The 21,271-nt window shown below is 40.6% G+C and overlaps 1 protein-coding gene across 1 annotated transcript in view; it reads right to left on the bottom strand.

The window, feature by feature from the left end:
- ELOVL4 (ELOVL fatty acid elongase 4) overlaps positions 1 to 15,373 on the bottom strand; it is a 37,046-nt gene extending 21,673 nt beyond the window's left edge. Inside the window, exon 1 of the mRNA XM_067294073.1 lies at positions 15,009 to 15,373. Within this exon, the coding sequence (XP_067150174.1) occupies positions 15,009 to 15,111 (103 nt within the window). The 5' untranslated portion in view covers positions 15,112 to 15,373. The remainder of the gene's footprint in view (positions 1 to 15,008) is intronic.
- Between the last annotated feature and the right edge of the window lie 5,898 nt (positions 15,374 to 21,271).

The raw sequence follows: 21,271 nt of genomic DNA, 5'->3' as shown, positions 1-21,271 counted from the left end.
TGGAAAACATGATAACAATTGCCTTATATTACTTAGTCCTAGAACACTAAAGAACAGCCCCACTTTCTAGATCTCATTGGATGCTACCTATTGAAACTGAAAGCACATGGCTATGCTGCAATTATCACATTACTGCCCCCCTTACACTAATTCCTGCTTGCTTTTAGCAATTACTCTATCAATCCAAATTTAAATATAACAGATCATATGATTTAAAAAATAGAAGAAAAGCAGACCCTCATCTTTTGCAAGGTATGAGATAATGGCCACAGATTCATCTCTGCCAAGCAAAAAGAAAGGTGTCACTTCTTAATTTAGAGACAATTCTGGGAATAGCAGTGCGTGACATGCTTTAATCAAATCTACATCTCACTTTGCACAGTAGTGTGCAAAGATGTAACAGCATGGAAGGCAAGAGTTGCTTTCCCAGCCTCTTTGCACCAAGCAATACAAAAAGGCAAGGACACATCAGAGAATCCGGCTTCTATTTTCTACTCCACTCCTTCATGAGATCCTGAATGCTAAAATGACAATACTGAAAAGGAGAAAGATTTGAATTCTACCCAGGAGCTAAACACATTACCATTCACTGATCAAAATAGGAAAGCATGACCTATTCCAGATTTCTTTTGGGGCAAAAGAGATAAAGAAATATCTTCCTGATTTCTAGAGGGAAGAATGAGGATTCACTTGGGGGTGAAGGGAGGAAGAGGGGGACAATGCAATCCTTTATGAAAACCCAGTTGCATGTGGGCTTCTCCTCATGCTTCATCAAAATTGTAAACAATTCGTTTACCTACTTTCAACAGGTATTACAAAATTGAAGAACTGAACTGGAGAAAACCAAAGATTGGGATTTCATTGACCTAACCTCTCCTAGGATAACTAACTACACTTTGAACATAAAATGCCCATATGGGAGGGAATACTCACTTCTACAGTAGTCAGCACAGTTCAGTTCAGCGCAGATTCTGGCCAATCCAAGCAGAAGTATATCAACAGCCAAAACCAAGTTGCTGGTAATTCCTATTACATGAATTACGAACAACATCATGCACTTATTTTAAGGGCATTTAGAAGACTGCATATGATTATTTTTTACTGATACTGTGGCACTAGAAAACACTATATTCTTCCCAGGAGCTTCTGGATTTAAGAATTTGTTCATAATAAAGATCTTGCCTGAACAATACAAAGCAATTTGCTCAGTTTCAAACCAGCTCAGTGCACTATTATTGTTACACAGAAGGCACTGCAAAAACAACTTCATTTCAGTTTACCAGGCAAGTCTGCTTGTCCAAGTTCTACACAAAAAACCACACACAGCTACACACAGACCCTTGTTCCAAGTTTCTTTTCAAATAAACCCTCTTTCAAACCAAGATAAATTCACTCACTTAAGTCATCTGCTTAAGGGACAAACCTTCCAGGCTACTCCAAAAAAACCATCCTTATCTTAGCAAAAATCACATGATTTTGTGTCCTACTTATCAGCCGATGCTGATGACCACAAATGATTTCTGCAAATTGGAGAAGACTGATAGCTTAAGGAACATATGAATGTATTAAATCCTGCAATATTCACATGCAATAGGTACATTATTATCTGAAAATGAAATAAGCATGACGTAAAAAGGCGAACTCCCTGAATTAAAAAATCCTTCCAACTGCTTTGGAGCAAAATGACCAATGCCTTTACCTGATTAGAATTGACAGAGAGTGACTGAATCTTTCAGGGGATTAACGCGTCTGTCTTTCAAATCCTAAGACCCAGATTCTAAGTTGATCACAAATAAAATGACTGCTATGGTGGAACAGCCTATAGTACAGGAATGTTGGTTTTTGTAAGGCAGGAGAAGTTTTAGAATAAAAATTTAAAGCTGCACTTCATTGTAAACACAAATCCAGAATAAAATAAAGCATCTGTTAACATGTTTCTGCTAGAAAATTATTGTTCTGTATATCAAGATTTCATATTCTTTCCTTACATAAGGTTTGCCTGTGATTTTGCGTATATAAAATTTAAGTCTCACATTGCAAAGCCAAGATAAGAAATAGAGGAATATCTGAAGTTGCTCTGAGGCACTTATCCTTGTGGGATTTAATTCCTTATTATTTGGTACATTTAATAGGAAATACACACATAAAGCCCTCTCATTTCTCCTGTCAGCGTAAGGGCAAGAGCAGGACCACTAAAAAGGACTAAATAAGAACATCCTATCTGGTAATGGCCAAAGGGGACATAATTAACCCACATAACATATACTGAAATATGGAAGAAGAAAGAGGATGAACTTCAATAACTCTGCACTTATGATAATCTAGAGATAAAATCCTAAAAAACTCCCATGAAACACACTGTAAGTGTATTAATGTGAAAATACTTCTTTTAAAGGCAGTTCAGCATTTCCTTGCCACTAGACTGATTAGGTGATTAAGTCTTCTGTATATTAGAGAGGGTAGGATCAACTTTTTTTTTTTCCCCTCAGTAAGTACAAACTTTAAACAAATACACAGCCCTGTTACTCATGCATTCATCAGAAGTCTCCCGAACTGATACAAAGGTGACTATCTTTCCTTTTAATATTAGTTTTAGAGAGAATATTTTATAACTAAAATATATAACAATTTTTGAAATTCCCTGCACCAATATTTTATTTAAAATCAATACTTAATAAGCTTCTGTATTTAGCTTAACAACATATGCATTCCTCAGCTATAAGGTTGCTGCTCACTAATTTATCTGGAGAGCCTTTCAAAGTTATTAATAGCTATTGATACTATTCTCAGCACAAAGACACTTACGGTGCGAATCCAGCACATCCATCTGTCCAATTACATTTCTAAAGACATGGCAGAAATGATGGTAACTGTTTAAAAGCGGTTCTTAACAGTGAGAGTTCTTGTCAAAATAAACGGCAGATCTACAGAGAAGTCCTCCTAAAGCTCAACCAAGCTTAAGAAATAGAGATTTCCTTAAACAAGAATGAAATTTTAATTCAACTATATAAGCAAGGCAAACCAGAATTTTCTAATTATTGTTCTATGAATTGCACTGTTTTATTATTCTAACATTTCACATATCTTGTTAGCTCCCATAGCACTACAATTGAAGCAAATTACAAAATGGAAACATGTACCATATAATAAATCATGTCAGAAACAAATTCATGCACCTTAAAACAAAATATTTTGTAAAAACTTTCAGATAAACTTCCTTCACAGTATTTTAGTGTTTTCTCCCCCTTTTTGCTAGTTAAGACTTTAGATTCTATACACCATACTTCTTTCTGTATTTGCGTTAGAAACACTGGCTCAGTCCTGTAAGTACTTACAAATTAATATAACATTCATGATGACTATACAACCCCTGTAGACTGGTTCAGTTGAAAGTATGAAACTCAAGTATCTACATGATTAGACTCTAACCTTGTAAATCACATGGACTAATGTATCAGAATTGCTTAAAAATGTATTTACTGTTACCAGTTTGTAGAGATTTCAAGAAAGAAAAAAAAAAAGCCTTTGAATAGCTAAAACCTTAGAATGGAACAACTTAACAGCAACAACAACAGAAGCTGTAAACTTATTCTTCACAATGGTGCATAACTATCTAAATGGGATGTACAACTTGAGACTCGAGACTGATGAGAAAGACCATCGCAGAGTCAAAATAGATGGGCCATATATCTCAGGATTTAACACCAACAGAAGTTAAATTTTTCTATGTATTTATTACAACTTTAATAGACTAATTTAAAAGAATCATTCGCTTGCAGGCCACATACAGTTCTCCAGTGCTAGAATTAACTTGCCTGCTTCAATATTGATTATCCATTGCACCTTCCACTCTAGTCCTCTAATCTATTTTTTTTTCTTTAAATAAGAAATCATATGATAGAGCATAGAAGTCTTAAGTCAGAGCTAGGCCTGTAGGCGTGTAGCTAGTGCACAAACTAAAATAACATGCCTACAGCCTCACTCCTGCTTGAATCAGAAAAGTCTGAATGTCCTTCAGAAAGGGCTGTGCAGGCAGACTACTGCAGGAAAGCAAAATGATTGGGACACAAGGAATGTGCAGTTTATGTTTCTTTCTTGCTTTTATCCCCAGCCTATATTGTACTTGGCAATGTCTGCAGAGAGTCTTCCAGCACTATACATAGTTCTAAGAGGTCCAACAGGGTCAGAGATACCTGTATCTAACTCAGGGCCACTGCAATCTAGTACGATCTGCAAAACAGACACTAGGAAGCCTCCCTTAACCCATTTATATTAGCTAAGGTATCTTCTTTAGCAGACTTTGCCATCTTAATTTACCATATATTTTTTCAGAGATAGAAAACCCAGCAGAACATTTAACAGCTTGATGAGTTAATTACACCCACTGTACAGATTTGCTCCCTAAATCCAAAGGCATTAGAATTAAACTTCAAGAATCAGTCAGTTGTACCTTTCTCTGCTAGACTGAAGACTCATCTATTATCAACATTTTTTTTCCTCATTTGGGTAGTTATAAACAGCTGTCAGGTCACTCACTTGTTTAAAAAAAAAACACAAAAAACAAACAAACAAACAAAACCCCTTATGTCTTTCACTAGAAGGCATATTTTCCAATCCTTTAATCATTTTCATGGATCTTCTCTGGCAACTCTCCAAACATTTATATTAGCTTTGTGACTGCTCAAGAGCAAAAACTACAACTATATCAACCAAGTCAGTGCTGCTTTCCCCACATAGAACAATTCTGTATCACCAAACATAACATTGTAACATCAATGACGGCTAGCTAGGATCCATTAGAAAAAAAACTGGTAAAACTAAGGACCGTATGCAAATTATGCTATATTTGACAAAAGTTCCCAAAAAAAACCAACACAACAGCAGAACAGTTGGCCTTCTTATTTAAGTCACTTTTTAACAGAGCAGTACAAAGAAGTCATGTTTACCTTGATCTTCAAGAATGAATGGGGATATTTGAATCAAGTATTTTGCCCACCCTCAAGCTTTAACTAGTCAAGAATAGAGTAATTCCTTTGGGCTGAGAACAAGAGGCATCAAAATTTTAAGACACAGTTACTACTTTAATAAGCTATGAAACACCAGATTAAGATGCAAGAGTGAAGAAAAAAAAGTCACTCTCAACAACAACGAATAATGAAAGCATATACTCTGAAAAAAAAAAAAAAAGATTTAAAAACATGGCAGGTGCAGCTGTACAAATCCTATTCCATCCAGAAACGGGAGAGATGCCCACCCCAAAACCAGAAAGGCTATATATAAGACTACCAGGTATTGCCTGTAATTAAATGTGACTTTGCATTAAATTTCAGGGTTTTTTAATTGACTCTCTAGCCTTCTTTCAAGATATATACAACAACAGGTAAACTTAACATACAATCAATATATCATACAGCTATGAAGAACATCTCTAGGAGCTGTTAAACACTTGTACATATGCATAAATGTCAAGCTCCCATTAAAGTAGGAAGAATACCTAATCCCAATTTGTTGTCAAAAACACCCATGTATTCTAGCTAGTATTAAAACTTCTTGGGACTCCCATAATTCAGTCACTAGCATCGTATTATCTTTGAGCCTGTATTCAACAATTGCAGTATACGCTTGTTTCAAGACAATGATAACAACGGAATTGAGCTCATGAGCCATATCAATTCACCATCAAGTCAAGAAAGATTTTCAAGTCTAACAGACTGTCTGTTCAATTTTATTTATTTACCTCCTCTGTTGATTATGATTATTTGTGAGGACTACACAAACACTCTATTTGAAGTTTACATAAGGTGAGTGTGGTAGTAAGCCCTCAAAGCATGCAGTTTTTTTGTTTGTCAAAACTTACTTTTCCCAAACACCCCAAAAGCAAGATGCATTCCCAGTCCAGCAACACCTGCATGCCTTTTCTCAACTGTTACAAGTTACTGAGTAAACAGATACAGAAACCCTCCCTTTCAGGTTACAATTTTATGAATTAGTTACAAAACCCTATGATCAAACCTGCATCTCTGTATTTCTAAGGAAATAAATCTGCTTCAAAAAACCACACTTCCACAAGCTTTGCTTCTATAGTGTTTTTTTGTTGACACTTTTGTTCAAACTTCTCTGGTTTCAGCCAAAACTGTTTTGGAGAGCTCAGGAGATAAAATTAGTTTACATCAATGTGGTGTCTCTTATGGTACTATGAAAATAGTTGTAGGAGTATTAATAAGCAGTAATATAGACACAGGATGTATGCACGTTTTATGTTGCAATAACAAATTAGACTATTGGTCCATCCAGTATGATTCGGGTTTTATAATGCAGAAGGGGGTGATCACATAAGAAATCTTATCTGTAGGCACTTTTTTTTTTTTAGATCCCCTCAATTAGAAGCTAACATCCTTGGCAAATGTGAAGGATTATTAACAACAGTCTTTATTAATAAACTCTGCAAGGTCTTATCTGCCACAGACAGACATGTGTTATGTACTCCAAACCCACAGGACAGTAAGTGCAGCACTGAAATATCTTGCTAACGTGCTAACACAGGGCAAGGACACCAAGGTTTAACTACACAGCAGTTGTAAACAATTTACATTGTTGCTCTAATAACACAGAATGATTCGGGGTTGCAGATGAACTTTTACAGACTCCTAGATGCAGTGACTAAATGTGTGAAAATCAGCAATGGCAATTGAGATCTACTAAAAATACCAGAAGGCTCCCAGAGAACATTAGTGAGGAGCTGCACATAAGCCCTCTGATAAACTGCCTGTTTTCTTCTGTTTGCATCACCATGCGGATGCTGCTCAGCAATACGGTTTTACAGAAGGATGCAACTTTACAGAAGTAAGTCAAATCTATAGAAAAACTTACTGAAACATATTAGCTCCTATCTTTAAAGTTCAAGGGCAGAAGATGTGAGGTATATGAGGTCTTCTCTTGGCCTAAGACAAGTACATCAGTCGAAGCCTCCACAGAAAAATAACACTGCAAAACATTTACAATGTTTCCCCTCGACATGCCTTCAATATCAGTATGAATGACAAATCTAGGGAGAAGAAAAAAAAAAAAAGCAAAAAAAAGATCTTGAAACACTGTTGTTGTTTTCAGAACATGAACCGAACAGGGGAAAGGTCTCATGCCCCAAGATGACCAGAATGTGATGAACTTATTATTTTACTACTGATATGATTAGTGAGTGAAAGACTAAGTTTAGCAGTTAGATAATGCCATATCTAGATGACTGCCAGAACTAAGCCTCTTTGCTTCTACAGCCATGTTACCTTTCATGGTAACATATTGCCCCAAACTTGAGCTTCCCCAATAGTTTTTGAAATACAGTTTATCATTCTCAACACAAAAGTTTATGGATTACTAAAACTGAGATCGGACAAAATAAAAGAAAATCTGGTCTAAATATCAAAGCATTTTGGGGGTACTCCAATGCAAGTATTTTTATTGGACATTGCTGTTCCACATAAACTGAGAAAATATGCTTATAAAGCCCTGCATTTACAGAGAGAGAGAGAGAGAGAGAGAGGAAAATGTTATGCTCAAGCATGCAAGCTGAAGCATACATAGGATGCAGAAAAAAAGATACTTTTGAGAGACTGCAGAAAGCAATAAGGGAAAAGGAAAATAAGACAGAAATAAACCAAATGGTCAGAATGCAAGATTATGCTAAAACAGAGGAGTACACATGGAGGTGGATGGATGGAGTAGAACTAGAGAAGAAGCTCATAGTATAGGTAGAGTACAATGCCACAGAGAGAAAGAACACTCCAGGGCAGGAGTTAAAGATCAAACCACTGAAACAGAGTACATAAAAAAGGAGTTGAGTTGCACGCATATGGGTTACCCTGATACAACTGCGAGTAGTCACTACCCACAGGCATGCCATTATCTGGCATCAAATGCAAGCCAAATTGAGGTAGCTTATTCCCCCTCACCTTCCATGAAAGAGAGGCAAACCAGCTCATGTTTATCTTTAAGATAAAAGCACACACAATGGGAGTTAATAGAAGGCACATGTTGTGCTCAGTTCATCTCTTGGCTTGCCTTAGAGCTACTTATTGCTTTACCTACAACGGAGGGTGCAGTCCTGAAAATCCTCACACAGACGTCACCTAAGCCAAGGCAGGCCTGAATTTCAGAGCTACCTTGATTTATGTCTTTAAGATGCCACAAGACCTCAAAGTCCCTATGCTCAGAATCACTGGAGTCCTGAGCACAGCTGAACCCATGTCACACCTAAACAAGGTCCAGAAACTACGCACCCTCCACCTACATCTTCCTCAAGGAGCATTAGTCAAATAGATAGCCTCAGATCACAGTTCACACACAAAACAGAGTTCCTTACAAAATGCAATGGTAGCTTCAACATTGTTTTAAAATACAGTCTGGGAAAGGGGCAGCAAAGCCTTGTCATGTAACAGGTTACTGTTCAAAGTAGTGCCACTTCCCTGACAAGAATTGCCCTGACAAGGGCTGACTGTCCCAGCATCTGCTTTCCAGGCACACTCCACTCACACCAACACTCTTTAATAAATCAAAGCTCCTATTCTTTTTATGGCCAGTTCTGTTTAGATTAACAAACTCTCATTTAGATCCAGGTTTTCAGGCCATTCATGCTTAGCCCCATTTGCCTTAGCTCAAAAAGTATTCTGTACACACATTTCTTCCCCCTAGGTCTGTGTCCTACCAAATTCTTCCTCCCAAAGTTCTCGTAATGTCAGCGCAGAACCTTTAAGTCATCCACTTTCATCCAAGCACTCCCTTAATCCTTTCCATGTGAATCTAATAACTCCAAACACCTGTCTGGACTGGCAGAGGAAAAAGTGGAGCCTTGCCTCACCCACTCTTCATGACTCCTGATTACAAGCCCTTAAAAGAACTACTGCTTAAGTTTCCTACATCTTCCTCTATTAATTGTCCATTAAGAATATCTTTCTCTTTCCTAGTATTTATGTAGCCTTTGACAGCTGTTTCTGGTTACACAGGATTGAATAGCTGTCTTGAAAACAATCTCTTCTGGTCTTTCCTAGCTATAACCATACCCCTCCCACAAGCCTCTTCACCCCTGAGCACAGCATAAATACAGAATGACTGTCACAGTTAACTTCTAGTCATGTTTGCTAACCAGAAGGAGGAAAAAAAACAAAAATAAGAGGTCCAACCACCTACAAACAACAGCTCAACCACTATGCTCAATTTATGTAACCAGTGTAGTCCCCAGGGTCGACGTCTGTGCCTCATGCCACAGATATTTCAGTCACGGAAGAATTCTTCACCTCTCATTGCAGTCTGTGGCTCCTGGACCACGTGCCAATTTGCACCTCAGTAATGCTGTGCATCCTCAGCTGAGGATATGATATGCCAAGAACTCCACAACAGTAATTTATGCTGTGCTGTAATTTTAAACACCCAGTCATTTGGCACTAGTTACTAAGGCCATGCCACTGGTTTGTTTAAACTCTGTATAAAGCACTTTCCCAACCTTTTTCAAGTGAATTGCTTTAATAAAATCCATAACATACTACTTCTTCTGGGGATTTAAAAAAATGCTACATACACAGCCTTACAGAAGTCTTCAGAATTCCAGTTACATTCTTCTCCTGTCCAGGTTTCGTGATAGGATCATCCCTTCTTTCTGCCATCTCATCCACACGTTTTCTTTTGCTTCCAGGACACGCTGGCAAGTGTTCGAACAGAAGTTTGTATTACATTCTCAGTGTTCTTTAAAAGCCTTTTTCTGTGTTTCATCTCATTGCTCAAGCTGAGAGTTGTGGATGATTACCTACAACTGCTCCTCCTTCATTTTAGGAAAGGGAAGTCTTCCTCTTGCACCTCAGTTTCTCTTTCAGTGTCAGCTTTGCTTCAGGCTACTCCCTCAGACTCCAGTTCCTCCTGAAGCTTAGTGATTCAAAATTTCCATTTAGGGATTTCCACTTCACAACTATTTTTCTGACTGATGTTTCCTTTTTCAAAGCTGATTGCATCTATTTTGTTCTGACCTATGTCTTCTGAGTTCTGCAATCTAATGAAATCTGATGATGGTGAAAGGTAAGCGAGCAGAATTTCCCTCAAACACCCTGCAAATTGTCTTCAATACCAACAGCTGCTGCTTCTTTATTAGTAAAGTCCTTCCATTGACCAGCAGTTAAAGAGGATGCTTAATTAAATGAATTGACTAAACTGGGATGCTCTTATTCCTCAGTTTGGTTGATAGTAGACTCACATATTCTACCTTGAACATTCTTTACCTTTGAAATTGTTCTCTCCAAGTGCCTCTTCTGCCCCCTTTGTGTTCCCACCACAAGACAGCCAAACCCAATACACCTGATTTTCCAGTCTCTGATGTTTCTTCCTGTCTAATCCTTGTGTTTCATGCAGTCATGGTTCCAGATCCAAAAAACTGTTCCCTTGAGAAAAAAATTATATCTGCAAACCAAGTATTGTGTCAAATCACAGTCTGGTGCTCAGCCAGCCCTTCTAAAGCTTAGGAACACATTTTTTCCATGAAACAGGCTTCATGGGTCTTTATCTCATCCTCCATTCTCTCTCTCCACCTCCACCCTCTGAAGAACTTTCATGAGGATTCTTCTAACTTCCAGCCTTGGCACAAAACCTCAAATATAACAAGGTACTACTTATAATCAGGTAATTTTGCTGTTCTGCTAATCACCCCAATGAATTTTCCTAAAGCATAAATACTCAGGATCCTTTAGTCCTATTTGGCTTCTGCATGGGGAAAAGAATGAAGGAAGAAGAAGCAGCAGCAAGCATGTTCTTCTGGTTCTTTGTTCCCTGGGCTGAAAAAGAAGATAAGTCTGAATTTACTGAGCATGAGTAAATTTAAACTATAGGCTAAGATTTTCCTGACAAAAATTTTTATGTCACTTTGAGTTCCCATGGAAGCAACTTCACCTAATCACTTTCAAGACATGCAGCTGTAAGCATTTCCCATGCCTTCGCCATTCTCATTGCCTTACACTTCTAACCCAGCTGATAAAAGCCACAACTGATATTTCTCTTGAACAAGATGTTACTTTGAAGACTACCCTACCCTACCACTAAAGTGAAAGTTTGCATCTTTCTGCTCTCTCCTTTCTTCTTGATGGAAAGAGTCTGTAATCCTATTAACTGCAACAGCTGTAAATAGGTGCTATTCAAAAGCAATCCCACGTGGCCTGGGGTGGCCCTACTTTGCTTTAATTCTGAGCTCCAGGAACAACCATCTCACCCAAAGTCTGTAATTCCCTCCATTGTTTAGCTTAACACATTCAAATTAATCAGCTCCTCTAAAATAAATCTTTTGGATTCAGGGTTTCACAAGCCTCCTTTCCTGGCCACAGTCTCCCACTCCCCTTTCCCGGATGCCTATAGACTCTTCACCCACAATTGATATTTCCACATTCCTCCTTCCTGGTCTGTCTCCTGAATTATTCACCTTAATAGTTCTCTCGGCTTCAGCCTGGAACCTCCCTTTAAGTCACTTGTTCAGTCACCTAATCATACCCTTAATCCTTCCTGGCAAATCTAACCCCAACCTATCTGAGCTGACAGAGAGAAGAAAGCCCTGCCCTACCTATTACACATCCTACTGGTCCCATGCCCTTACAAAAATGGCATGAAATTCCTAGATCACCTTTCCTGATACAAACTGTTCCCCCTGAACACCATCTTCTCTCGTGATGACTGCTAAGAACATGTCTTTGTCCTTTCTAAACTTTCTTTAAAGTTTATGGCTTCCTAAACGATTTCCTTCAGACTTCTCAGGTGAATACACAATTACAATGAATTTGACGGCTTTCATAAATGGTGTCTAAAAAGATAGTCAAAGAATGGGAGAAAAGAGGTATTTCAACAAATTAACATGGAAAAACATTAAACATTGCTAAGACTGAAAATACATATCTGAGTAATATATATGGGCAAGGGGAAGTCACAATATTGTTATTATTCCCAAATAGTTTTTTAAATGCAAGATTTTTTTAAAAAAAAGAGCTAACTGCTTTGGATAACTTACTTAATGTTAAAAATTATGACATCATTCAAAAAAGTCAATTAGGTGCATCATATAGGCTTAAAAAAAAAAAAACACCTTCAGAAAAGGATGGTTGATTTTTTTTAAAAAAACAGCATAAAGCAGAGAGGAAAAAAGACCAAATCGTTACAATATGGAAATAAAGTGGCACAGGACTCAGTGGGACATCTGGCACAGTTCTACACAGTCCCATCACAGGAGTCCAGAGCAACAAAATAAGATCCCTGCTGGCAGAACAATCCAGCTGAATATTGAGAATAGAGTCAAGACAGACTTGGGTGTCCAACAGAACATGGAAGTGAAAACTGGAGAGAATAAGTAAGTTTGATTTTATATGAATGGGAAATCTTTGCGTAGGAGTAGTAGTGGGAATAAAATTTCTTCACATTTTATTGTGTAATTTTGCTGTGTAGTGGTGTTTCAGTATTCATTGTGTAATGCTATTGCATGGCATCATTTGTTGAGCAACTTTGCTGCGTGGTATAGTTTTATATTTAATGATATTGAACGTTAGGCAATGGTCTTACATGCCATAATTTATGTTGTTTGTTGAGCAACATCACTGCTGCAGTTTTTGACACAGGTGAATTGTGTGAATTCACACAAATAGTGGTGAATTCATGATTTCAATATGTATTCACTTAGAGATGGCAAAGGGAGACAATTCATGATTTTTTTCTGAGTGAAAACACATATTGAAGAGCAGCAAACTGAGCAGGTATTTAAAATGGAACTGGAACCTAGGACATTAAGATGTTATTTTATTACATAGTAATGCAACATTGCCTCATAATGACACTTTCTTATCCGGAGTATATTGTTACTACATTGTGTGATAGTACATGTTTCACATATCTATATCTAAGAACTACAGAAGAACCTTGTTTTACACACTACTGGGTATAAAAGTAACACAATTATGACACAGCTTAGGTCCTATTCAAAACTATCCTTGCAGGGAGCCACCAAAATCCAGAACCTGAACAGGAAACTCACAACCCTTCATACAAAATGCAACTGATGTACTTCATTATTGTGGAATCCCATGTTACAGCAATACTACTGAACTTAGTTTCCTTTAATTAGGAAAAGTTTCCTTAGTCTCCTATAATTAGGAAAAGACTTGAGCATATTTTAGATGCCAATACAATGGCATCCTAGTACCAGTTAAGATTCTCCAAAGCAGCAGCAGCAGGAGAGGGAAAAAAAAAATTTTCCTCTATGTGTAGTGCTAATCTAAGTTACTTATCTTTATATCACTTGCACAGACTTCCATTTTTATCCCCTCCCCCCCCCCCTTTTAGGTGTCACTGTTGCTTACAACAAGCGAGGTCTGTATACAGACTTAAAGAATGTGTTTGGAGTCCAGGAAAAATACCAGGAATTAAAGTCTTTTGCAAACAAAGAAAGCAATCTATAAGAATATCTATTTTGTACCCACATCTATTTTTACATCTATCTGAAAATGCTACTGAACGGCTTGAAGAGCATCTCTTTCATGCATTACCTGGGAATCTACAAACAGTTGTATGTAGCAAGAGGCAGAGAGAGAGAGCAAACCCTGGTGGATTACAATGAACTGCTGCTGCAAGCATTTTCATCTGATCTCATCTTCAGGCAGGTTTTAAATGCAGAAGAAAAATATGCACAGACGTTTAATATAATTTTTAAGATATGTCAAAAAATAAAATTGTAAGATAGGCTGGGAATGCAGATCATGCAAAAATGAGCTCCCTGCACCTATAACATAAGATTAATTTATTATCTGACAGATGGCAGAAGGGAGGGGGGCAGAAAAGGAAAGACTGCTGATGCAGTAGTGAGCTTCCAGTATCTATAATCAAAGCCCCATATTTTCAGTTATCACACTGCCACAAAATACCTCCGTAGTCACACTCACTCCAGAATTTTCTCCACGTATTTCCAGTTTTAAATCATAGTAGTTCTAGACCTCATCACTATGCAGACAACTACAAAATGCAGAAAGCATCCACGTACTATTATTCTATCAACTGCTCAAGCCTACTTGCAACAGCAACTCCATGATGTCAAGCATCATAGCAAATTACCATCTTATTTGCTGTCCCAGTACTGAAAGCTGCTTTTCACATTTCTCCATGCTCTAAGACATTTTCTGTTCTTTCAGCAACTTCTACACTACAGTTATGGGTTGCCAGTACAAAAGTGGGTCATATTGAAAATGGAAAACCGTAGAATAAACCCAAATGCACTTAATGTAAAATTAAAAGCTCCTGCATTGACTGTATTCACCAGTTCCTCATTTAATTTGCTGAACTCCACCATTTGCAAGATGTAAGCGATGCCATCACTGAATTCCCGCCTGCCACAGAAGTCAAAGGCTACCTGCGGTGTCACGTGAATTAACACAGGGCCCTGCTCATCCCAAAATCAAATCCCTGGGTTTTTGCCCAAAGGTAAGCTGTGGCGAGAGGGAACCGAAGAAACGACTCACACAGCAGGTAAGACTCTAGTAACATGATTTTGGTACTTAGCGCAGATTACCGGCAAGAAACGTAGCGCCATCCCGCACATGGCCGAGTAGTGGGCGCCTGCGCGCACACGCGTGGGGGGAGCCCTCGCCCTGCGGTGCAAAGGTGCCCCGTGTCAAGGGCCACAACAGGGGATCAATAAAATGAAATGAAAAATGAAATTAAAAAAAGTTATAAAAAAAACCCAAGAGGCCCCCAAGCACAACTGGAAGGGTGTGCTGCCGGGGAAACCGGCCGACCCCGGCCCTCCCGCCGCAGGAGGAGCAGGCGCCCAGGGGCCTGGCCCCCGGGCCGGGCCGGGCGCCACCAGCCCCTCGCCCGCGCCGCGTCTCCCGGGCAACGGAGCCATTTTGACCGCTGCGCGCCCGCGTCCGCGGGCGGGGGGCGCCAGCCCCGGGATGGCGGCGACGGCTGGGGCGGGGGCAGCCGCGGGATGGCGGCGGCGGCGGCGTTACCTCGGATGCTCCAGGTCCAGCGGTAAAACTCGAGGGTGTCATTCACCACGCTGGACACGAGGCCCGCGGCCCGGGGAGGGTCGGCGGCGGCGGCGGCGCCCATCGTGAGCAGCAGCAGCAGCGGCGGAGCCGGCAGACGTGTCTCGGTGCGCGCGTCCGTTGCCTCTGCGCCGGGGCGGCTGCTGCTGCTGCTGCCCTCCTAGAGCCGGGGATGTGATTTAAATCGCTATCTCTCTGTATCTTCCCTCCAGACTCCGCCTCGCTCCCGTCATCGGCTCCCGTGCCCCGCAGGCAGAGAGGGAGGAGGCGGAGGGGGGCGGCGCGGCGGCCGCGGCACCTCAGCACCTCAGCGCGGTCCGCGGCGCCCTGCGCGGCGCGGCGCGGCGCGGCGAGGCTCGCGTCACGTGACGGCCGGCGGCAGCCCCGGGAGCGAGCGCGCCGCCGGCTGGGCCGCGCAGGCGCACTCGGGGCGCCGCGGGCACCGCGGCGGCGGGAGCCGGCGCCGGCACCGGCACCAGGGCGGCTCGGTGGCCCCAAACGCTTCTTTGAGGACCTGCCTCTTCCCTCACTGGGCATCCGGAATGGCAAAGTGGTGGTGCCTCTTCTCATTTGCCTTTTATTTTTATTTTAATGTATATTTTTACCATACTGGGGAAAAATTATTTCAGGCAACTTTTGTTTTCTTTCTTCTTTTTTTTTTTAGCACTTTGGATTTTTCTTCTTCGCTCCCCTCTCGCTCCTTTTTGGCGAGCAGGCTGAGGCACCTGCAGGAGCAGTTTTTGCCATATCTCAAGCTGTTTGTATAGAGGTGCCAATTTTTCAGCTGACTTCAGCGAGAAGCCTCAGCTAAAACCACTTCCCCTCCCAGCACCGATAAAAACAACAACAATAACAAAGGGATCTCGCCAGCTTCTTATCCCAAAGAGATCTCGCCATCTTCTTATCCCACTGCTGGTGGCTGGTGGCATTTCCCTGACCAGCAATTCACCTCTTATCCAGTCTCTTCCAACCACAATCAATGCGTTTCACTTTCTTTCTCCCCATGTCCCATGGACCAAAGTTTTTACGGTCATTTTACGGCGCAGAAAGGTTTGCTGGTCACTGATGGCTGTAGGAGAAGGAGCCGCCATGGCAAAGGCTGGTGGGGCTGCGTGTGCTGCTGGTGACGTCCCAGTTCGTCTGTCCTGTACCCCATATCTCAACCCATATCTGCCTGATGTCTGTGCATCAGCTATTCCTGATATGTTTTGTCACTGGTCTCCCTTCTGCGAGCCAGGCGGTGTGGATGGCTGCTCGAGGCACTCGGGAATGGTTTCCCCATTGAGGGGAGCTTCTCCATGGCACGAGCTCTCCTCCTGGCAGACAGCCGATGGGCTGGCGTCTAACCCTCCCACCCCCGATATGCCCATACCATGTGCCACTTGCTGTCGCTGGGTCTCTGCGAGCGCAGCCAGCGCTCCTCCTCCATTCGGCTCCCGACCCTGGTGGCTGTTGCCCAGCCCCATCGATGGGAGAGGCGCGCTGGACCTCCCCCGTGCCCAACTGTGCCTGTAGCTTGGAAACTAGCAGGCATTGGGAAGCAGGGAGAGTCCTGAAAAGTTGGCATCTCCTGCACTGAGAAAAGAAAGAGGAGCTATGTCAGCCCCTGAAGGCCTGGGTGGAAAGGGCAGTCTATTTTATCCCAGTGCTGCTTGAAAACAGGCCAAAGCCAGGTTGCCATGTGCCAATGTGTGGACAACTACTTGTTTTCTCATGTGGGAAGTCAGTCAAAGCTCAGCATATATGGTAGTGAATTGAATTAAATTCTATTTTGATGTCACTGATCATTGCAGGAGGTCCTATGAGAGCTCTGAAGTTGATCTGTCACTGGGTAGGAGACAGAGGACACACAAAGGCCAACCTGCTTCTGAAGTTGTAGGCAGACAGTGTGGGGTTACCTGTGCTCCCTGTGCCTCCTTCAGGTGAAACTACTACTGGCCGTCACCGGGCAGTTAGAAAACTCACGTGTTTGGTGTTGTCTAAAGTATGGATTCAGAATGTCTTTTAACATTATCATTTAGATCAAAAGGAAACCAGAGGAACAGGTCATAGTCCTCAAATTAGTGTATGGCTATTTGCCTTGGCAAAAATTGCTGTTTGAAATAGAATGGGCTACTGAAAGAATCAAAACGGCAAAGGAACACACTCCCATGCCATCCCTGATGTCAGTCAGGATGTGAACTAAGCAGGGCATCACCAACACAAGGAGAAAGGGTTCACAGCCTGCCAAAGAACAGAAAGGAACAAGACATATTAGCAATATTCATGCATATTCCCAATAAGTATTATTTATATTATGCCACAAATATGTATACTTCTTTATTAAAATGATTATTTATTTATTCCATGGAAGAAGTCTTTTTTGGACAATCATGACTAGTAATAATTATTGCTGATAAAATATTTATATGATCCAATTTACTGTTTCATCTATTTCATGTTAGATATTTTTTCTTTGATTGCAGTTAATTCCTTTATATTGGCAATATGATTGTACATGCATAATTTTACAGAACAATTAAGTCTTGAGAAGAGCAGCAATGCAGCCACAGAGCATGGACAACAGGTAGAAGATCAGTGTTCTAATCAGAGTAATTTCTTCTGTGCTTAAAGAATCAGCTTAAATTAGCTTAAAAGAAATAAATTAAATTTGTGACAAACTATTCTAATTAGTTTAACTTTCAGCCTACAAGCATGTGGATGTGGTTTTAAAATTACATCTCTGAGAGCTTCCAGACACATCCCAGGTAGTTTCCTAAGTTTGTGCACAGCAGGACGTGTGGGTCCTAAGAAGGCTGAGAAGTCTCTCTTCTGTTTAAAGAGAGCAGAAGGAAGAAAACAGCCAAGGACATAAGATCAAAGCAACCTCCAAGGAAAAACTGCAAAATGATAGGCAGAAAAAGATGAATTTTTAATGCCATTAATTAATCAGGTTTGTCCTCTACTACAGGGTAACCTGGGTAACCAACATGTTCCTAAAACCTGATATCTCAGCTGGGCAAGTTTGGGCTGGAAAGAGGCCTGTTGCAGCTAACCCCAGACGCTGTGGGATTTCCAGCTGTGGGTCCGGCCATTTGTCCAGCACTGCAGGGTACTTCTACTGGCAGCAGCGATCCAAAGCGCTGCAGGAAAGGTGCAAAAGGTAACAGGAAGCTGTGGGATAGCCTGCCCCAAGAAAGGTCTCCTCCCAGCTCCTATTAGAGGTTTGCTTATACCCTGAGACACAATTTATATTCCTTCCAGACCCTTTTTAAAAAACAAATACAGAGAGACAACTCATTCCAGAATGGTTTCAAGCCATTTTCTGTTTCTCCATGTCAAAAATAAATAGCAATAGAAATGTTACAAAGTCCAGATTATCAGTATATTTAGTAACAAATTTGAAAAATGGTTTATTCATAAATTTCAGGGAAGCGTGTTTTATTGTAGTATTTCATGGGTGAGCAGGTGCTTCTGTAATAAATGAAAGTGTTCTTGCTGGGGTCTTGCTGCAGGTTAGCAATGAGATTTTTGTGTGGGAAAAATGAAATACAGGTATGCTGGATACTATTTATGAAATCTATTGGGAAGAAAGCAGTCTGAATATGTTGTCCCTGGTGATCCCTCGAGACAGCTCACAGAAAGATATAAACAGCAGTGAAAGAACTTTGCTTAGCCACAAAGGGAATTTTAAAAACCAAGAACTTTCCGGGGAGGACCATAAAAGGCATGAATCAATTTATCTGACAGAGATCTAAATGTTACACTCTGTGGTAAGGGGACAACTAGTTGAACTTTTTTTCATTTGATTTCATAAATGTTTTTAAGAGGAAAAAATGTTGGAATAATCAGTTCATACAGTGTATGAGATTTCCTTACATAGCCTGTCAAATCTGCATGCTCCTTGTATTAAAGTTTTCTAGCTGATATGCCTTATAAAGACTGCTAGCTCTGCCAAAAAAGCTTGTCTGATCTTTGAATCAACAAGTACAGACTTAAGAATGTGCATATTCAATACTACAGCTGTTATCTGCTTCAATACAGGGGCTAGTTTAAGGCAGTTTTCTACTATAAAAGCTTAAAAGAAGCTATTTTCAAACAACCATAATTTTATTAAAATAATAATACTATTAATACCAACAATGTGTCTTTCATCACTAAGTAATTTTTTTTTATTAAGTACCATATTGTTAACTCTAATTCAGGTGGGGTAACTAAGGCACACAGGGATTACATATCTTTTACACAGGGAGTCGTTGGTAGAGTCTGAATCAGATCAAGCTCTTTTATCTTCTAAACTTATAATCAGTCTGCTAGATGCCATCTGTCCTTTTGTACGTTTTACTACATCAAAACATTTTTTTTCCAAACCAAATATATTGGAATGATGTATCAGAAAGTACCCAGAGATGTTCATGCTCAACGAGAACTTTGGCCAAAATTAACTTTTGATGTAATTTCCCACTAGGTTCCACCTAACTTGCATCTGCATGCACCAGCGTGAATTTGATTTCCTTTCTGTGCCAGCTTCAAGTTTTGAACATCAGCTGTTTCTGTTGTGGCTCTGTCTGAAATCAGAATTTTAATATATATAATATCTTGGCATAAACGCTCAGGGGCCACATCCAACAGAAATCCTGGTGAAGTAAATACAACTTTTGTTTCTACAAGACTTTATATACCTATTGAAATTTTTTCTCCATCTTTCTACCCCAAAATTTGGTTCTGAAAAAGAGACCATGGAACAGTGGTAGGCAGTTTTCTACCAAGATACATCAGTTTTTACTCCCAAGTAAATATAACTACAGTTTGATTCCAGATCATTTTGTTTACAGTTTGTAAAATGTCAGAACTAAACCTGTTTAGTGTAAATCTGTCCAGTGACTAGAACTACGTGCCGGGCTGCACTCGGCTTGAGCTGCTGCTCTTCAGTACCGGTCCAGAAGAGGAGCTGTTCACTCAGTGCCTCCTCAACCCATTCTCAGAGATTTATTTATAACTAATTCCTCTGTGGGAGACTTCAACCTAACCAAGAAGCTAATGTGTAATACACAGTGTAGCAGATGTGTTGTATACTCAGCAGGCACAAGTTCATAGCTTTATCTGTGTTTTGACTTCCTTTTAGAAAGGAGTCTTTCACGGACACAAGAATGATAAAACCCTGCATGCATACTATCTTGTATTGTGCCTTACTGATACTTTTCTTATATAGTTTCTCATACTTTTACACAGCTAAGCTTTTTATCTGCAGTGATATCTGCCACAGCATCTATCATTTACGAGGTGTGGCAAGCACGCTTTTGCAATGAGGGATTCCTATGTGTACATGCTGGAGAATGGCTATGCCAAACTATCAGCTGATGTTTTGAGGACACTGTGTTGAAACTACAGCAACATGTATAGTCAGATCTGCAGCACCTTGCTAACTACCAAATCCAGCCTTTTCCATAGGTGTGTGTCACAGCTACTGCACCCACTTTGCTGGGTGTGTCAGCCACCCGAAGGCGTGTAGCTGTTTGCAGGGATGATTTTGCATCTTTGCTTCTGTACTAGTAATGGCCTGAAATGTAGGGCATAGTCCCCTGCAGAAGCCGCTTATAGCAATATAGTTAGGTGGAGGGGTGTTGGTTATGCAAGCTGTGCACTATTACACTGTCGCAGGCTGCTTCTGTAACTATGTGAGTATGGGTGGTAACGAGAACGCTAGGCATACCCTTTATCTGTGTGATGTGAGGAGAACTAAACTGTGGTAAGGGAGTTACATAAAGGGTGTGCCAGCCGCTGGGGATTGAACCCATGCAACTTGGTGCACATTCAGCCTTTCGCTCTGCCTTTGGGATATTCTGCAGAACTGTATTCTCTGTCACGGAGAGCATAAATGTCAGTCTGCATTAGAGACTCTATCCCCAGAAGATCAGGTGGAAGTATGCGCCACAGGGTTATACATTTTATAAACAGTAGTTTAGCCATATAACACCCTGGTGAGATAAGTGGGTATTATTAACTTCATTTTAAGTATGGTGAAATCAAGCCTAGAGAAAAGCAATGCCAGTTCCAGCTCTTTGGAAAGGAGTTGTTAAAAAATGTTGGGAACTCCCCAAATCTTGTTTGCCACTCATGTAAACCCATGGTTCACTTGTCTTTCCAGTGCCATATTCAGACATGATCAGTTAGGGCGTGACTCCCAGAGCCCTGCTTTGAAAGAATCTGAAGACCCATTAAGTAGTTCTAGAGAAGCTGGCCAC

The sequence above is a fragment of the Apteryx mantelli genome, chromosome 3 (genome assembly GCF_036417845.1).
Source record: "Apteryx mantelli isolate bAptMan1 chromosome 3, bAptMan1.hap1, whole genome shotgun sequence".
Taxonomy (NCBI): Eukaryota; Metazoa; Chordata; class Aves; order Apterygiformes; family Apterygidae; genus Apteryx; species Apteryx mantelli.
This window is presented reverse-complemented; position numbering and strand designations above follow the sequence as displayed.